We start from the raw sequence: 13798 nt of genomic DNA on the forward strand, positions 1-13798 counted from the left end.
GCGATATTTCTAAGGTGAAAAAAAGATGTTTTGACAGTATGCTGTACATGTGGGTCGAATGTTAAGCCAGAATCGAATATAACCCCAAGGTTTTTCAATTTTGATTGGAGCTCAAGTACAGAGCCATCTACAGACAGGGTCACACTGATCTCTCCGTCTGCGTTCTCAAAGAAGGGTTTCTCAACTCCTATAGCAGAAAGACACCCGAAACCAAAATTATCCTGAAACTAGGTTCACACCTTCCCCCTTCTCTCAATGACAGACACATTTTCTTCTAATCCTCTGTATTCATTTGCAGGTTTTGACTTCACCCCTCTCTTCACCTCTCTCGACTTTGCACCACCTCAGTGCCCACTCTGCCTCCCCCCTGCTCCCGCCTCCTCCACGCCCCCAGCTTTTGCTCTCCTATGCTATATCAGCTGCTGACTTTCCTCTCTTTCTGGAACCCAAAGAAGGCTCCACAGCCGAAACGTTGCGTTTCCTTTCTTCTCTTTTCACCCTGGATTAAACCCTGTACTTTTTCCTTTGCAGCCTACGCATGCTGATGTAGCTACCTACTTGAACTGCTTTACCCTCAACGCGTTTATTGTCAGAGCACTAGGATTTCAACGCATGCTAAATTAAAAAATTCATAATTTCCAAAACATGTAATACATGGAGTCACTTCACTGTTTTCTTCCCAGATTCTGAACAAAAAAAGCATGACACCAGACACAGTTCAAATAATCCCACCTGGATATTCTACAACGTTTTTTATCAGTTTCTTTATAAAAGAAAAAAAATCTGAAAGACAAAGCTGAGGTGCCAACAGAAGAACGATTCTGAAAAAAAAAGTTATTCAGCCCATCAAGCTTATTTGTTGCTGGTGGCTCATTCATCGAAAGTTCTCATCTGGACTTTCTTTTAAAGACAGAGCTTCCCTTTGCAACGCATGGCTGGGGATCTTGTTCCAAACTCCCTCAACTCTTTTTGTAAAAAAAGTGCTTCCTGTCTGAAATATGAGCTGAATGTGTTTGGGTATGTGCGTCTCACCTGTCTGAGGAGCTCTGGACTCAGCCATGGCAGTAGTGAAGAGCTGTGCTGTGGAAATTCGTACACGAACTTTGACCTCTTCCCGTCTCTCATCATGCTGTAGAGACTGTGAAGGCCAGACAGATACACTCGCCCGTCAGCAGACAGCAAGATGTGGCTGGCTTTTACACTCCTGACAAGAAAGTTCAACAGGACAAAAACAATATCTTTGAAATGGTGCAACTGGTCACTCACTGCCATTTAAAACAGACTAGCCCAAAAATATCCATACAGGTTGACACTATTGTTGGAAGGAAATAGAAAAAAAATAAGGCTTTGGCTCGTTGAGGCTTTCAGCTGTGAAAGAGAGAGGAATGGTACTGAAATACGCAGGGGAACATTTCATGTTGTCGCTAACTGTTGCTGAAAAGCTGAAGTACACTCTCAAATTAATTACTTTGCTGGGGAATCTAATTCCATTGTACTTACTTTCCTAAAAAGACATGTGAAAGGGGGTTCAAGTTCTCTTTTGTTCAGCCTTGATCAACAGTTGATTCTCTTGTTCATGTTTGTGTATTGTTTTTTTTTGTGTGTTTTCTTTATGCTGTCTGCTGAAGTAAAAGCCCTTTGGGGTTAATAAAAACACTTTCTCTTTTTTTTAAACAAATGTATTTCAAGTTGTTTAAACCAATGTATTCCACAGTTCTATTGTCAACATCTCTTATAGTTGTCTTACACTGACACTTTCATGCACCTAAAAAAGCTGCAAAATATGGAAATCATTAATAATCACTTCAGAACTATTCACTGTTTTGAAGACAGCTATGCAGTCTTTTCTCATTGCTCATATTTTCCTAGGTTACCTGTGAATGTAGCCCATTTGATGCAGGTAGTCTAGTGCCTTCAAAACTCCGTGCAGTAAATAGGCGATGAGAGATTCACTCATTCCATCTGTGAAATAGGTCTGCAAAAGATTATCTAGAGATCCTAGAGAAAGAATAAACACAGTAGAATTTTAACTGTATAGTCCTGCAATAATAGATAAACTATGTACATTTATTATATCTCAAGCTGGCACCATATTATTTCCATCAACACAAGATGAAGGCGTACTTTATTTTTTTTCTCACTTGCTCGAGTAATTAGAAAGACTTCAAATGTTTATGGCACCTATTCAAAACTCCCAATAAAATGCCACCTATTTCTCCAAAATGTGAAAGGTTTTCAAACCGGTAACAACCCTTAGCACTCTTTTCACTTAAATGGATAATTAACTTTTTATGCAGAAATATTTTGTGGGCTTCTTTGGTTACACAAAACCTTAGCCACCAAAAAACAGCCCTCCATGTTTCACACACTTGGCTCCCGCACAATTCAGCGCTGGACTCACCATAGGCCATCAAAGGTGTGATGACCCAGAGCTGGCAACAGGAGGTAAAGACTAAGGATGAGGTCAGGAGATTGGGATGGCGGAGTAGGCGAGACAGCAGAATCTCATTCTGGGAAAGAAAAAGTTTAGGGAATTAGTGCCTCAGGGAAATTGATGCCTTATAACCACGATACATGAAAAAAGCTATAAATAAATACTGTAATCACACTTATACAATATAGTGTTTTTCTGGACACTCCACTCCCAAATGCTTTACAGGTAATGGGGGCTCCCTTGTGCAGCCCCACCTGGATGATCTGACAGTATCCAAATTGCACCAGTATCACACACCACACACCAGCTGTCAGTGGGGAGGAGAATGGAGTGATGAACAGAATTCACAGATGCAGATTATTAGGAGGCCACAGGTAGGGAGAAGGGGACATTTTGGCCAGGACACTGGGGTAACACCCATACTCTTTTCGAGAAACACGCTGGGATTTTTAATGATCACAGAGGATCAGGGCCTCGGTTTGACGTGTCAGTTGAAGGATGGTGCCTTTTTTTTACGTTATAGTGTCCCCTTCACTATACAGTCAGGACACAGCTGTTAGAGAAGCCATCCTTCAAATGAGACATTAAACCAATGTCCTGGTCATTAAAGTGGAACTGAAACGCTATTTTTATATTTTGGGGTTAGAAAGAATTAGCATTGATGAGTGCATTTGAAACCACAATAAATGTAAAACCTCCGATTTACATCACAAAATAGATTAAGGTATGAGTAGCGCTATATTCTGCGATTCAGAATGAGACAAACAAAACTTCTGGTGATGTGATGCATCTCTATGACACTGTAAACAAGCAAGCTTGTGAATGCATCTCTTTTAATCCAAAGAAGTATTGCTCTCGATTTCAAGACCTTTTGCTGAAAAATACTACTTACGTGTTAGCTCTGCATGCAGATCACGTTGGAATATTTCTGCGGTGAAATATCTACCGCACAACCTGTACTTATTCACTTGTACATTGCAAGACATTAGTCATTACAGAGACTAGTGAGCAGGAAGGGCCGCACCACGTCACACTTCGTGGGAACTCTCACTCTCACCCGTGGTGAGACCAGGGGTTTGCAACAACATGGTGACTTACAGTACTTTCACAACATTCACGATTTTGTGGTTATTTTGAAATTTGTAAAATTTGTCTATAACATCAATACATTTATTTGTCTGAGAAACTGGGACTACAGTTCCCCCTTTAAGCATACAATGGAAATAAAAAAATAAGAATACAGGATTTCTGGGCTCATAATTGGCCTTCAAAGTTAGGTTAGCCTAAACGTTCCCTTTATTTAAAGGGTGCATTATTCATTTCTCAGTTTTCAACCCGATCTGTCCAGTTTAGAGGCTACAAGCTTATCACTGGTGCCAAATGTCACCAGGGTGGGTGTAGCACTTCAGGGCAGGGTGAAAGGGGTACCTCCCTCCAGACAAATCTGGAATCTTTTGGGATGAAAAGCTTTAAGGACTGTGGGAATCTGAAACAAGCTACTGGGCCTTGTTGTCAAAGGTAACAATGTAACGAAGGCTGAAGACATTAGGCATGTTACTAGTATAATTAACCAGGAATGTTATTGTCTTCATATTTAGGTATCATTCGGTTTTGTAATAAGGAAAAGTCTGAGTGTTTGAAAGAACATTTTTGAGTTATGGAACCGGTTGGAGATAATAACATGGGACGTAACGGGAGTTAAAATTCCTTTATACGAATTTTCACCTTAGGAGCAGTTTTTGAGGAACGAACTAAGCTCGTATAACAAGGCATGACTGTATGTTGTTAAATTAATTGAATGAATGCTGGTTTTCTTGTGTGCACCAGTAGATTTTCCTATATAAAAGAGTATTTATTAAAACGAGAACTGGCTATTTGATTTAAGAAGTGAATCATTTTCTGAATTTTTTTTACTGAGGTCAAAGCAAATGAAACAGAGTCAGGGGCAACACAATGACACAAAGGCTGTCCCAAGGACTTGGTTTCTAAAATACTCCTTTTCAATTAGGACTGGGTACGAGACGAGCTTCAACCACAGTAACAACTAGAGGGTAACAAACAACTGTATATTGACATTGAACCTCAAGCATATTACTCCGATTACGGTCAGGAGTTTCAGTTCCATGGCACTCACCAACAACAACCTCAGCTCTTCCTCAGTACACCTGTCCAGGTTTGTCTGCTTGAGCGCCAGCAGTTTCCCTGTGGGCTTGTGCCTGGCCATACACACCATCCTGAGGTTGTTGAACCCCCTCCCTGTCAATAGGATGGAGGGGAACATTGGAACATGAAGGACTCAGCTTTGTCATATGATTGCGATATTCGCCATTTACCACAAAGGAGTCGGTCTGACATAGCCTAGGTCTGACACATACAGTCGAAATAAATAATTCAAGTAGAGAGCTGCATCAGCATGCATAGGCTGCAAAGGAACAAGTAAAGGTTTATTCCATGCTGAAAAGAGAAGAAATGTTTTACTTCACACCCAAACAAGCCTCCACAGCCAAAATGTTGTGTTTCCTTTCTTCCCTTTTCAGCATGGAATAAACCTTTACTTGTTCCTTAGAAAGATATAACACTCGACATATCAAATACAGAAAGTGTTCAACCCTAATGGTTTGGAAGGTGATCTGCAATGGGAATATCTCAAAGATTACTTCAGGGGAAAACTGCTGTGTTTTGTTTGAGGACTTTACTCTTGGTGATTTAATCCATCTGCCCACAACCCAGCAGTTTAAGTTAATATCCCCCCTTAGTTCGCTTCACAGGAAACTCTAATCTGTGTGACAGTGGTATCAACAGTATTACATCCATCCATTTTCTAGCTGCTTCTTCCAGTACAGGGTTGCAGCAGAGACGGACCCTATCCTGCCAAGCAGGTGGGGCAATTGGGCACACCTTGTCCATCGCAGCCAGTATCACATATGGGATACAATATATTTGAATATGTGGTGGGTATTTCAGGAGGGTTTTGGGCGGCTTTTGCAATCATGAGCACCACACAGCTGGCAGCACTGAACATGAGCAACAGATCATTTTTCTTCATCTTAGAGTTTGTAGTGTACATGCAAACAGACAAAATATAAACAAACTCTTCAAATCATATGACAGAAATAACAGTAAAAAAAAGAAATACTTACATGAATGATGAAGAAACAGAAATACAGTACAATGGAAACTGACCCAAAAAATGAATGTAAGCCTATAGAACTTTCAAAGGAATCTCACCTAATTACGTTATTTTGAAACAGACATCCAATTTGCAACAGGCAACTATATTTTAATCTACGGTCTTTACATTTCTACTGGTTTTTATATGGATTTATAAACAAGCTAATTGTTTGCCTTGTGAAGTACTAAGCTCTGATTTGTACCCTTGGGAGTGAGTACCCACATTGTACGTCTAGAAGTGAGTACCCACATTGTACGTCTAGAATTGTACGTCAATACTGCAGACTACAGCACAAGCAATGCAACTTGGTAGACTGAAGGTGAAAGATCAATCCACACGACAGATGACAGATGGATGTTTTGCAAAAAAACAGAACTGATGTGTTGAAGGTCAGTAGAATGTATTCAAATGTATGAAAAAACTATCCCTATACTGAACACTAGGTGGTACTCATTTCTCACTGATCAGTGGTTGTCTGTGCTGTATTATATGCCTATAGGTATCTTTGGTAGGCAAAGTAAAAGTACATAGCAGTGGTCAGTGGCTCACTGGACCAGAGTGGTAACTGTATTGTTAAGCAGATTAAGAGTGTCCTTTGTAAGGATCAGGTAAATGTTACAGCTTGACCACGCAGTGAACCAAGTTTTTGCCTTTTTGTTTGTACTATGTTTTTCTTCTATGTACAAAATAGGTTGACTTAAATGGAATTAACTTCACTGAACCTCCTTTAAGTGCACAGAAAAAAAGGTAACAGCTATTGATTTCTCCCATATGTGCATGATGATTATACTGTTATTCTAAGGCACAATAAACTGCTTTACATTCACTTGCATTACTTTTCTTTTGATTTTTTTTTGGTATTGTTTTACCATGTGTGTATAGTCTGTGTACACAGGCATTAAAGCACTCTGTCATAAGATGGGAGCTACAGAAAAATATAAAACTGATTTGGATTTGAAAGGAGTTATCTGACTGGTTCATTCCTGTGCATAATCTGAATGTTTTACAACAATGTTCCAAAACATTAATAATTATCTCTCCAAAAACGCTTGATGTTTTGCATTGATGCGATGTATTAAAACAACAAGTGTATGTTTTGCAAAACAGGGTTTTATTACATACTGTTTTATGGGTACACAATCTCTAAATGATGAAAACTTGTTGATCAGATTTAGTGATCCTTTGCTGATACTTCTTCATCAGTCATCTGTGACTTAGGAAACAGATGTTTTCTAACATTGCAAATTAGTTATCTAACCAAATAATAAGCAGAGAAAGACTGAAAAGATGGAAGCCTAAAATAAAAATAAATGGCTGTCTTAGGAGCCTTACAGTGAATGGAATATGAACTCCTTTTAAGTACAAAATTGTCAAAACAAGGAGTCATCAATCTATTTTGGCCTGTTCTAAAGAGTCTTTCACTGGACATCTTGAGGTGTTACATCATGATCCAAAGGGACTGCATTAAAAAAAAAACTTTTGATTTTCCTCTGCACATATAAAACAGCATCAATTAAAAAAGTGCAAATATAGTAGATTCTCACCCAGCTCTGAAAGCAGTTCGTAATGGTTGGCATCACTAGAAAACACTGTCATTTCCTCACTGGCCACTGTCCTTGGTAGGGAACATGATGGTGACTCATGGGCCTGAAAGATTGCAGCAGTCTTTAAATTGCTAGTATTACATACGTAGCACAGTTCAGATTTATTGTTTTTATCGTTGCAAACACAAATACATGCATGCACATACTCGGAAAACATTGATGACACATTTGTTTCTGATATATCCTTCAGAAGGAAACAGATAATCTTGTTTCTCAACATAATAGCTAAGAATCTGTGGAAATTATGCTGACAACTGATTATAATGAGAACTTTCTGCAGACACTATAAGAATCTTTCTTCCATTTTGGGAAGGGATTGCATCTGCAGTATTGTTCAGTACAAGAAGATTTATGTGAGCATCTTCACGTTCTTCCTGACTCTGAGGATTCTGTACTTCATATGACTATCCCTTTTCTAACAGCCTATCCCAACTTAAACTTTGTCCAGATTTTTCTTAAAAGCTTAAAGCCCTAAACAACTTTTGAATTTTAAGGTTCCTAGTCCCTGTACACCTTCACTTTCATCCATCCCTGCATTTTCCAACCCAGAGTCACCGGGGAGCCGGAGTCTATCCCAGCAAGCAATGGGCGCAAGGCATGCCAGTCCATTGCAGAGCAAAGAATACAATTTTTTCATCAAGCGTTTTTTTTTCCCACCAGACTTGGAATATCAAATTTGTTCTTCCTGTCTCGTCTTTTGAGACTTCAGGCCGCACAGCACGGTATCAGAGGTTCAGCACTGCCTGGGGGAGAAGTGCCTCCCTCACCGACAGCAGCGCCTGCCTGCTAGAGCACGGCAGGCCACAGGGGCCGCTGTGGTTGCCAAGACGACTAACTCCGCCCTACCCTAGACAGCAACCAGCCAATCGTGTGCCGCAGCTCGGGGGAATTCTGGGTACTATTGGCTAGTGACATGACCCATGTCTTGTTGAACTCCTACCCACAGAGCTCAAAATGCGCTGAGTGAACTTCTCCACTGATGGAGCCACTCAGGAGGCTTCTCTCATTTGTCTGTTTTGCCAGTTTTCGGGTACAGCAGTTCTATTCACAGGCTCCGTAAATCAACACCACAGGTGCAACTGGGTGTTGTGATAAAAGTGCTTACTAATATAAACAGATGAAACAGTTCTAAAATGCAGATTTTACACAAACTCACACAGTTACTACTTGATCATTTTCTACATACTTGCATACACAGACAGTACAATATATACCGAACAGTAGTTTATAACTAGTAAATGTCTGTCTAATGTAAATACAGTCGCATAACCGGGACTGGTGATGGCCAAGGGACAGTGGCACAAAATCCACTCTGGCCTAGACGTAGACCAATAATGGAAAATGAGCCGTTTCCTCATGGAGAAAATTTTAAGGGGTAGCCTAGCAAATGTGATCACATAGACCGCAGGGTGAGTGCCCCCTGCTGGCCCCACTAACACCTCTTCCAGCAGCAAACCTTAGGAGGTCTCCCATCCAGGTACTGACCAGGCTCACGCCTGCTGAGCTTCAGTGGGTTGCCAGATGTGAGTTGCAGGGTGACAGCTGTTGGCCAAAATCTCTCTTAAGTTGCTTGGAGATTGCCTATGGGCAGAGCACTTCTCAGGGCTTTCCACTGATTCTTTATAGGTTTCAAGTCAGGACAGTAACTGGGCCACTCAAGGACATTTACGTTCTTATTTATAAAACTACCGCAGTGTAGCTTTGGATCATTGTCCTGCGGATTTCAGTTTTAGGTCTGAAGCAGGTTTCTCCTCTAAAATGTGCTAGTGCTTTGCTCCATCTATGTTTCCATTAGTCTGCCAGTCCCTGCTAATGAGAAGCTATATCATAATGCTGCCACCGTCACGCTTACAAATAAGGATGGTGTTGACTTTCTGGTGCACTATGTTGGGTTTGCGTCAAGTGCAATGCTCTATATATGGACCAGTATGTTCCAATATTGTCTGACCATTAAACAAAAAAAACAACTCCACACAGGATATGAGATAGGTTATCCACTCTGCCATACACTGTTTCTTTGTGGAGTGACTGTGATATTGTTGTCTCATGTTCTGTACATATATCGCATCTCTTAACCTGTTTTCTCTTTGCCCAGATGCTCAGCTAAGGATGGACTGCAGGATCTAGGCAGACTGAGTTGTATGATACACACTCCCCTTCTTAATGAGCAACCTCACAGTGCTCAAAGAGATATTAAGACTCTTTCGTTTTTTATACCTTTCTCATTTTCCTTCCTTTTCCACAAAGTAATCTTTAATTGCTCATTGGTCTTGGTTGAATCCTTGCTTGAAATCCACTACCGGACTTTTGGTCCTTACAGAGACAGAAGCTTCTGAAATCATGTGAACCACTACTAATGCACATGGACACAGGCCACGAAGGTAATTGTCTGGCTCATTATGGTCACCTAAATTGATTTAGGTTTGCCACAGCACAGGATTTGAATATTTATGTGTGGAGCAGGTTCAGTATACAACAAATATTAACTACTACTTCAAAGCATCATAACTGCAAGCTCTCAAGCAACAGAATGTGAAAACTGCGCAAGGCACTGTATTTCCAATATATGGTTATTGCAAAAGAGGATTAGCATGAATTAACTTGAGGTTTGTTTTCAGACAACCTCGAAAGAGCTGGATGAACAGGGGCTCGCATAAAGAACTGGAAGTAATAATCAAGTCATCTTTACAATCAAATAAGAATAACTCAGTTTTGAAATATATGCATAACCACTGGAGCTGGAAGCTAATTATCTGATTGTAAGATGGATGTCTTGCACTGACCAGGAAATGATGAGTTTCATAGCGGTCCTCAACGCTGATGCTCTCTACCGCAGTGTGTGAAATGCAGGAACAGTCCTAAAAAGACAGAAGGGACATTAGCAACCCATCACACAGCTGACAGCTTTACAGGGTTTTAACTTTAGGGTAATTAACAGCTTTCAGCAAGATGACTTCTAAGTGGCTATAACTGAGCTATTAATAAAGGCTTATTAGAATTTAAGAATTTACTCCGAGCTCAAAACCTTGTTATACATTACAGTAATCCATCCACTGTCAGAAAGCTGCTTATTGCTGGTTAGGGTGACACAAACCTAGATCCTGTTCTCTAAGAAACGGGACTAGGACATTGCTGAGCCCACACAAGCTCAAAGGGATAATTTAAGGACAATTAATATAGGCACCAGGTCTCTGTAAGGCGCCATGCGGAGAAATCCAACATAAAAAAGGGTTGAACATGCAAATTCGGGACAGTGGGCGCCCTAGTCTGGAATCCAACCTTAGACCCAAGAGCTGTTAGAAAATTGCGCTAAAATCATTACTTATTGTTTGTATTTTTTTTCCGAGGGCCTCACATTTACAATTGGCATACTGTAAAACTAATAAGTGAATATTTTCGTTTTTGTGTTATTTTTAATTCAGACAGCGTTCTTCTCACCCTGCTATCATTTTAGACACATTTACTACAATAGCAATAGCAACAATATTACACGAATGCAAAAGTAGGGATCAAGTAAATAACCTCCTTACCAAAAAAGACATGGAAACCTTTAACAGTTTCAAACACCTCACCTTCGTGCATTTATTATAAGCCGCTGCAAATGCTGAAAAGAAAAAAAAAGAGTGAAAGTCAGCGACCAGTATAAAGAGACACAAAAAAAGAGACCTCGTTGTATGTTATCACTGTATTTGCATCTTGCACATTCTTAACAAATTTGAAACCTGGGCTACTTACAGTACCTTGCCGCTCTGAAGTGGTCAGCAAGGTTAAAGTGATCGTTCAGAGGAAGGTTTTAGTTGCGTTGCGGGTCGAGGAAGCAACATTCTTTGTGTCCTGAGGGAAGAACCTTAAGAACACCGAATCCAGTTGACTATCTTCGGTCCCAGTAGTTTTTCTGCAGTATTAAAATGTGTGGGTTTATCGTCTGCTCTGTACGTTTCTCGCTCCCTTGCTGTGCCGATTCCTGGCAGAGAAAAAGGAAAAATAAAGGACACGTTAGCATCGGAAATCCCTTCCCCTCTAAACTGTGATGAAATAAAACATAGAAACACGTCATCAGCCCTGGGAAGCTAAACCATTTTTTTTTCTTCCTCACACATAAGCAAGTCTAGTCCGCTTCGACGAGAAGATCATCAATGTACCGGCGACTCTCTCCCAGTCCAACCCCGTATAATACTAAGGTGTATTATCTCCGGGTTTATAGTCTCACAGGTAAGTGTCCCTTTGCAATGGTGCTACGTTTCATCAAGTTATATGAGTAGAAATAAAATCGGTTCATTTTAAAAGAATGCGAGCTCAGTCCACTCGGTATTCCGAAGGCATCGCGTTTATCCTTTTGCAAACACGTCTAGGTGTCATCTCACTAACTCAATAATGCAAAATACTATATTTCACATTTCGGAAACGAATAACGTGGGCCCACGAATACTACAATCTATCCATCGACTTAAATGCGCCACTCTTTTATGAATTGTGTCACTAATGACGATTACGTTGTCACGCATTATTAAAGTACGACAATTTTCTGTCCCCATATTTACAGTATTACGCACTTAAATTTAACCGTCGCGGTGAATTCAGCGCTTAAGAAACTGTAGCGTAGGTATAGAGGATGTATATACAGTGCAGCCCCTTTCTGGGGTTAATGAATTGGACACTACACCTGTCAAGGACAGAAGAGGAATTTTACTTAACACACACCCATGGGCTCTCTCGTCTGTGTTCAGGGCAGCTAGTTTGAAGAGCACTGCCAATAAAGGGCAAATGCACTTTAACGAACTCACCGGCAATTTCGTTACACTCACGTTTACTACGATGGCAGGACTCAACTCGACTGTGAAGTCTCATTTTTACCTGAACGTGAAATAACATACAGTAACTAATAACACACGGACTCTTCATTCTTCACACTTGCTACCGTCCTCCGCGGGCAAGCGGAGAAATTCCCTCTGTTAACATCAATTTATCCCGAAATGTGGGGATAAATTGTCAGAAATATGTTTTCGTACATCTTACACCCGAGTAAACGGACACTTCACATCGAGCAGATACAAAAAAAAAACGTATTAACGAAGTGCATTATTCTGGTAGAACATAAGGTTTATTTTATTTTTTTAAATACGTCTATATTTCTACAAACGTGACGTTTGATGAGGCGCATGTGTCACATCCCTATCACGATAAAGACTGGCATTTACAGAAAGCTGACATAATGTCAGGTTGTGCTGCTGTCATTCTTCATGTGCAGACTCGCTTTGTACAGTGGGAGCAACTGAAGTCTCGACGAACAAAACCCCATCTTCCTTGAACAAAGAAAAAAGACCTTCATTTCATTTCCGAGAAGAGTGCTACACTAGTTTTCTTGCCTTATATGTCTTGTGAAACCATGGCAACCGCAATATGGAGATCACAGTTCTTACAAAAAAAAAGGGACTACAGTGTAAAAAGGGACATCTAACAGCAATCTCTTTAGCCAAAAGAAGTTCCTGTACCCAGTTAAGTCGAGTTAAATCAGGGAAAACTTGAGGGTAAGTCTGTTTTACTCTCAGATTTTTGCTTTCCGGGTTAAGTGGTACAGTACTATAGGAATCGCTCGACTCTTTTATTCGAAACTTGTCATGATGAACAGATTTACTGAAATATGTAAAAGCATAACGCTCACACCCCAAGGCTCAGCAGCCAAAATGTTTTTTTTTTCCAAATACTTCCCAGCGTATAATTAACATTTGCTTATTTCTAAAATATATAAATGTAAATATATCCATGCGGTTATGTAGATTTCATTAATAACTTTTTAAAATGACTCCCATACATGCATAAAGCAGAAATACATACAGTGCATTAAACAACTTGATAAATTCCTAATCCCTTTTATTCTTTCAGTATTAATGAATGACTTGTTTTCATTTGGGACTCCAAGTTTATAACAGTTTTGAACTGTGTGGATAGTTTGAACCTACTTTTGATGATACATGTCGACGTTATATGTGCTCAGTAAATGTATCCTCGGTACACAAATAATCTTATAAAATGATCTATTAATCGATTAAGAAAAAAATACAATCTTATAAATATGAAAAAGTAACAAAACAGATTAAATGTGTTTTGTTAACTTTACTTACTATTTTATCACTGCTTTGCTTTCGCTTCGCTTCTCAGCCACCGAATCTCTGGGTGCTGACCACAGTCTAAAAAGCTACAGGTTTCTCAGCTTATACAAAATTAATATGGAACTTCAGAAGTCAGAAAAGCTTTTGTCTCTTCCCAGCTGATCTGACAGTGACGGACTCGGTGATATCATAAAAAATGGACGCAACGTTTACAAATACTCGAAATACGATCGTCTCGGAGTAATGACGATTTCGAAGTTACAGCTTTGCCTAGAAAATTTCGTTGTTGTTTTTTTTTTTGGCACTCTACACTCGAATATTTGAAGAAAATTAGAGAAACCGTAAGGCCTTCCACAAACATTTTATTTAAAATCACTTTCCCTTTCCCGCACCTCGTAGGTATAATCAAATGAGTGTGGGTACCTTCCAACCTTCGGCGCGTAGTATTACGTCACCAATCCTACCCACTCTAATGTCT

The 13798-nt window shown here is 39.9% G+C and overlaps 2 protein-coding genes across 7 annotated transcripts in view; one reads left to right on the forward strand and one right to left on the reverse strand.

The window, feature by feature from the left end:
* The window catches only part of stradb (STE20 related adaptor beta), a 27327-nt gene extending 13597 nt beyond the window's left edge, over window positions 1-13730 (reverse strand). Inside the window, exons 1-9 of one of the 5 annotated variants that reach the window (XM_088606772.1) lie at window positions 13333-13730; window positions 10951-11174; window positions 10741-10814; window positions 9994-10068; window positions 7151-7253; window positions 4569-4690; window positions 2402-2510; window positions 1875-1998; window positions 1033-1204 (exon numbers count right to left, since the gene is read on the reverse strand). In XM_088606772.1, the coding sequence (XP_088462898.1) occupies window positions 1033-1204; window positions 1875-1998; window positions 2402-2510; window positions 4569-4690; window positions 7151-7253; window positions 9994-10068; window positions 10741-10752 (717 nt within the window). In that variant the 5' untranslated portion in view covers window positions 10753-10814; window positions 10951-11174; window positions 13333-13730. Of the gene's footprint in view, window positions 1-1032; window positions 1205-1874; window positions 1999-2401; window positions 2511-4568; window positions 4691-7150; window positions 7254-9993; window positions 10069-10740; window positions 10815-10945; window positions 11175-11306; window positions 11683-13332 lie in introns of those variants that run through there. The other 4 variants (XM_088606773.1, XM_088606777.1, XM_088606778.1 and 1 more) reach the window with 4 other exon arrangements.
* The window catches only part of trak2 (trafficking protein, kinesin binding 2), a 59697-nt gene continuing 57204 nt past the window's right edge, over window positions 11306-13798 (forward strand). Inside the window, exon 1 of one of the 2 annotated variants that reach the window (XM_088606750.1) lies at window positions 11306-11422. The gene's annotated coding sequence lies outside the window, so the exon portion shown is untranslated. Of the gene's footprint in view, window positions 11423-12423; window positions 12739-13798 lie in introns of those variants that run through there. The other variant, XM_088606751.1, reaches the window with a different exon arrangement.

This window comes from Lepisosteus platostomus, chromosome 14 (genome assembly GCF_059453375.1).
Source record: "Lepisosteus platostomus isolate fLepPlt1 chromosome 14, fLepPlt1.hap1, whole genome shotgun sequence".
Classification (NCBI taxonomy): Eukaryota; Metazoa; Chordata; class Actinopteri; order Semionotiformes; family Lepisosteidae; genus Lepisosteus; species Lepisosteus platostomus.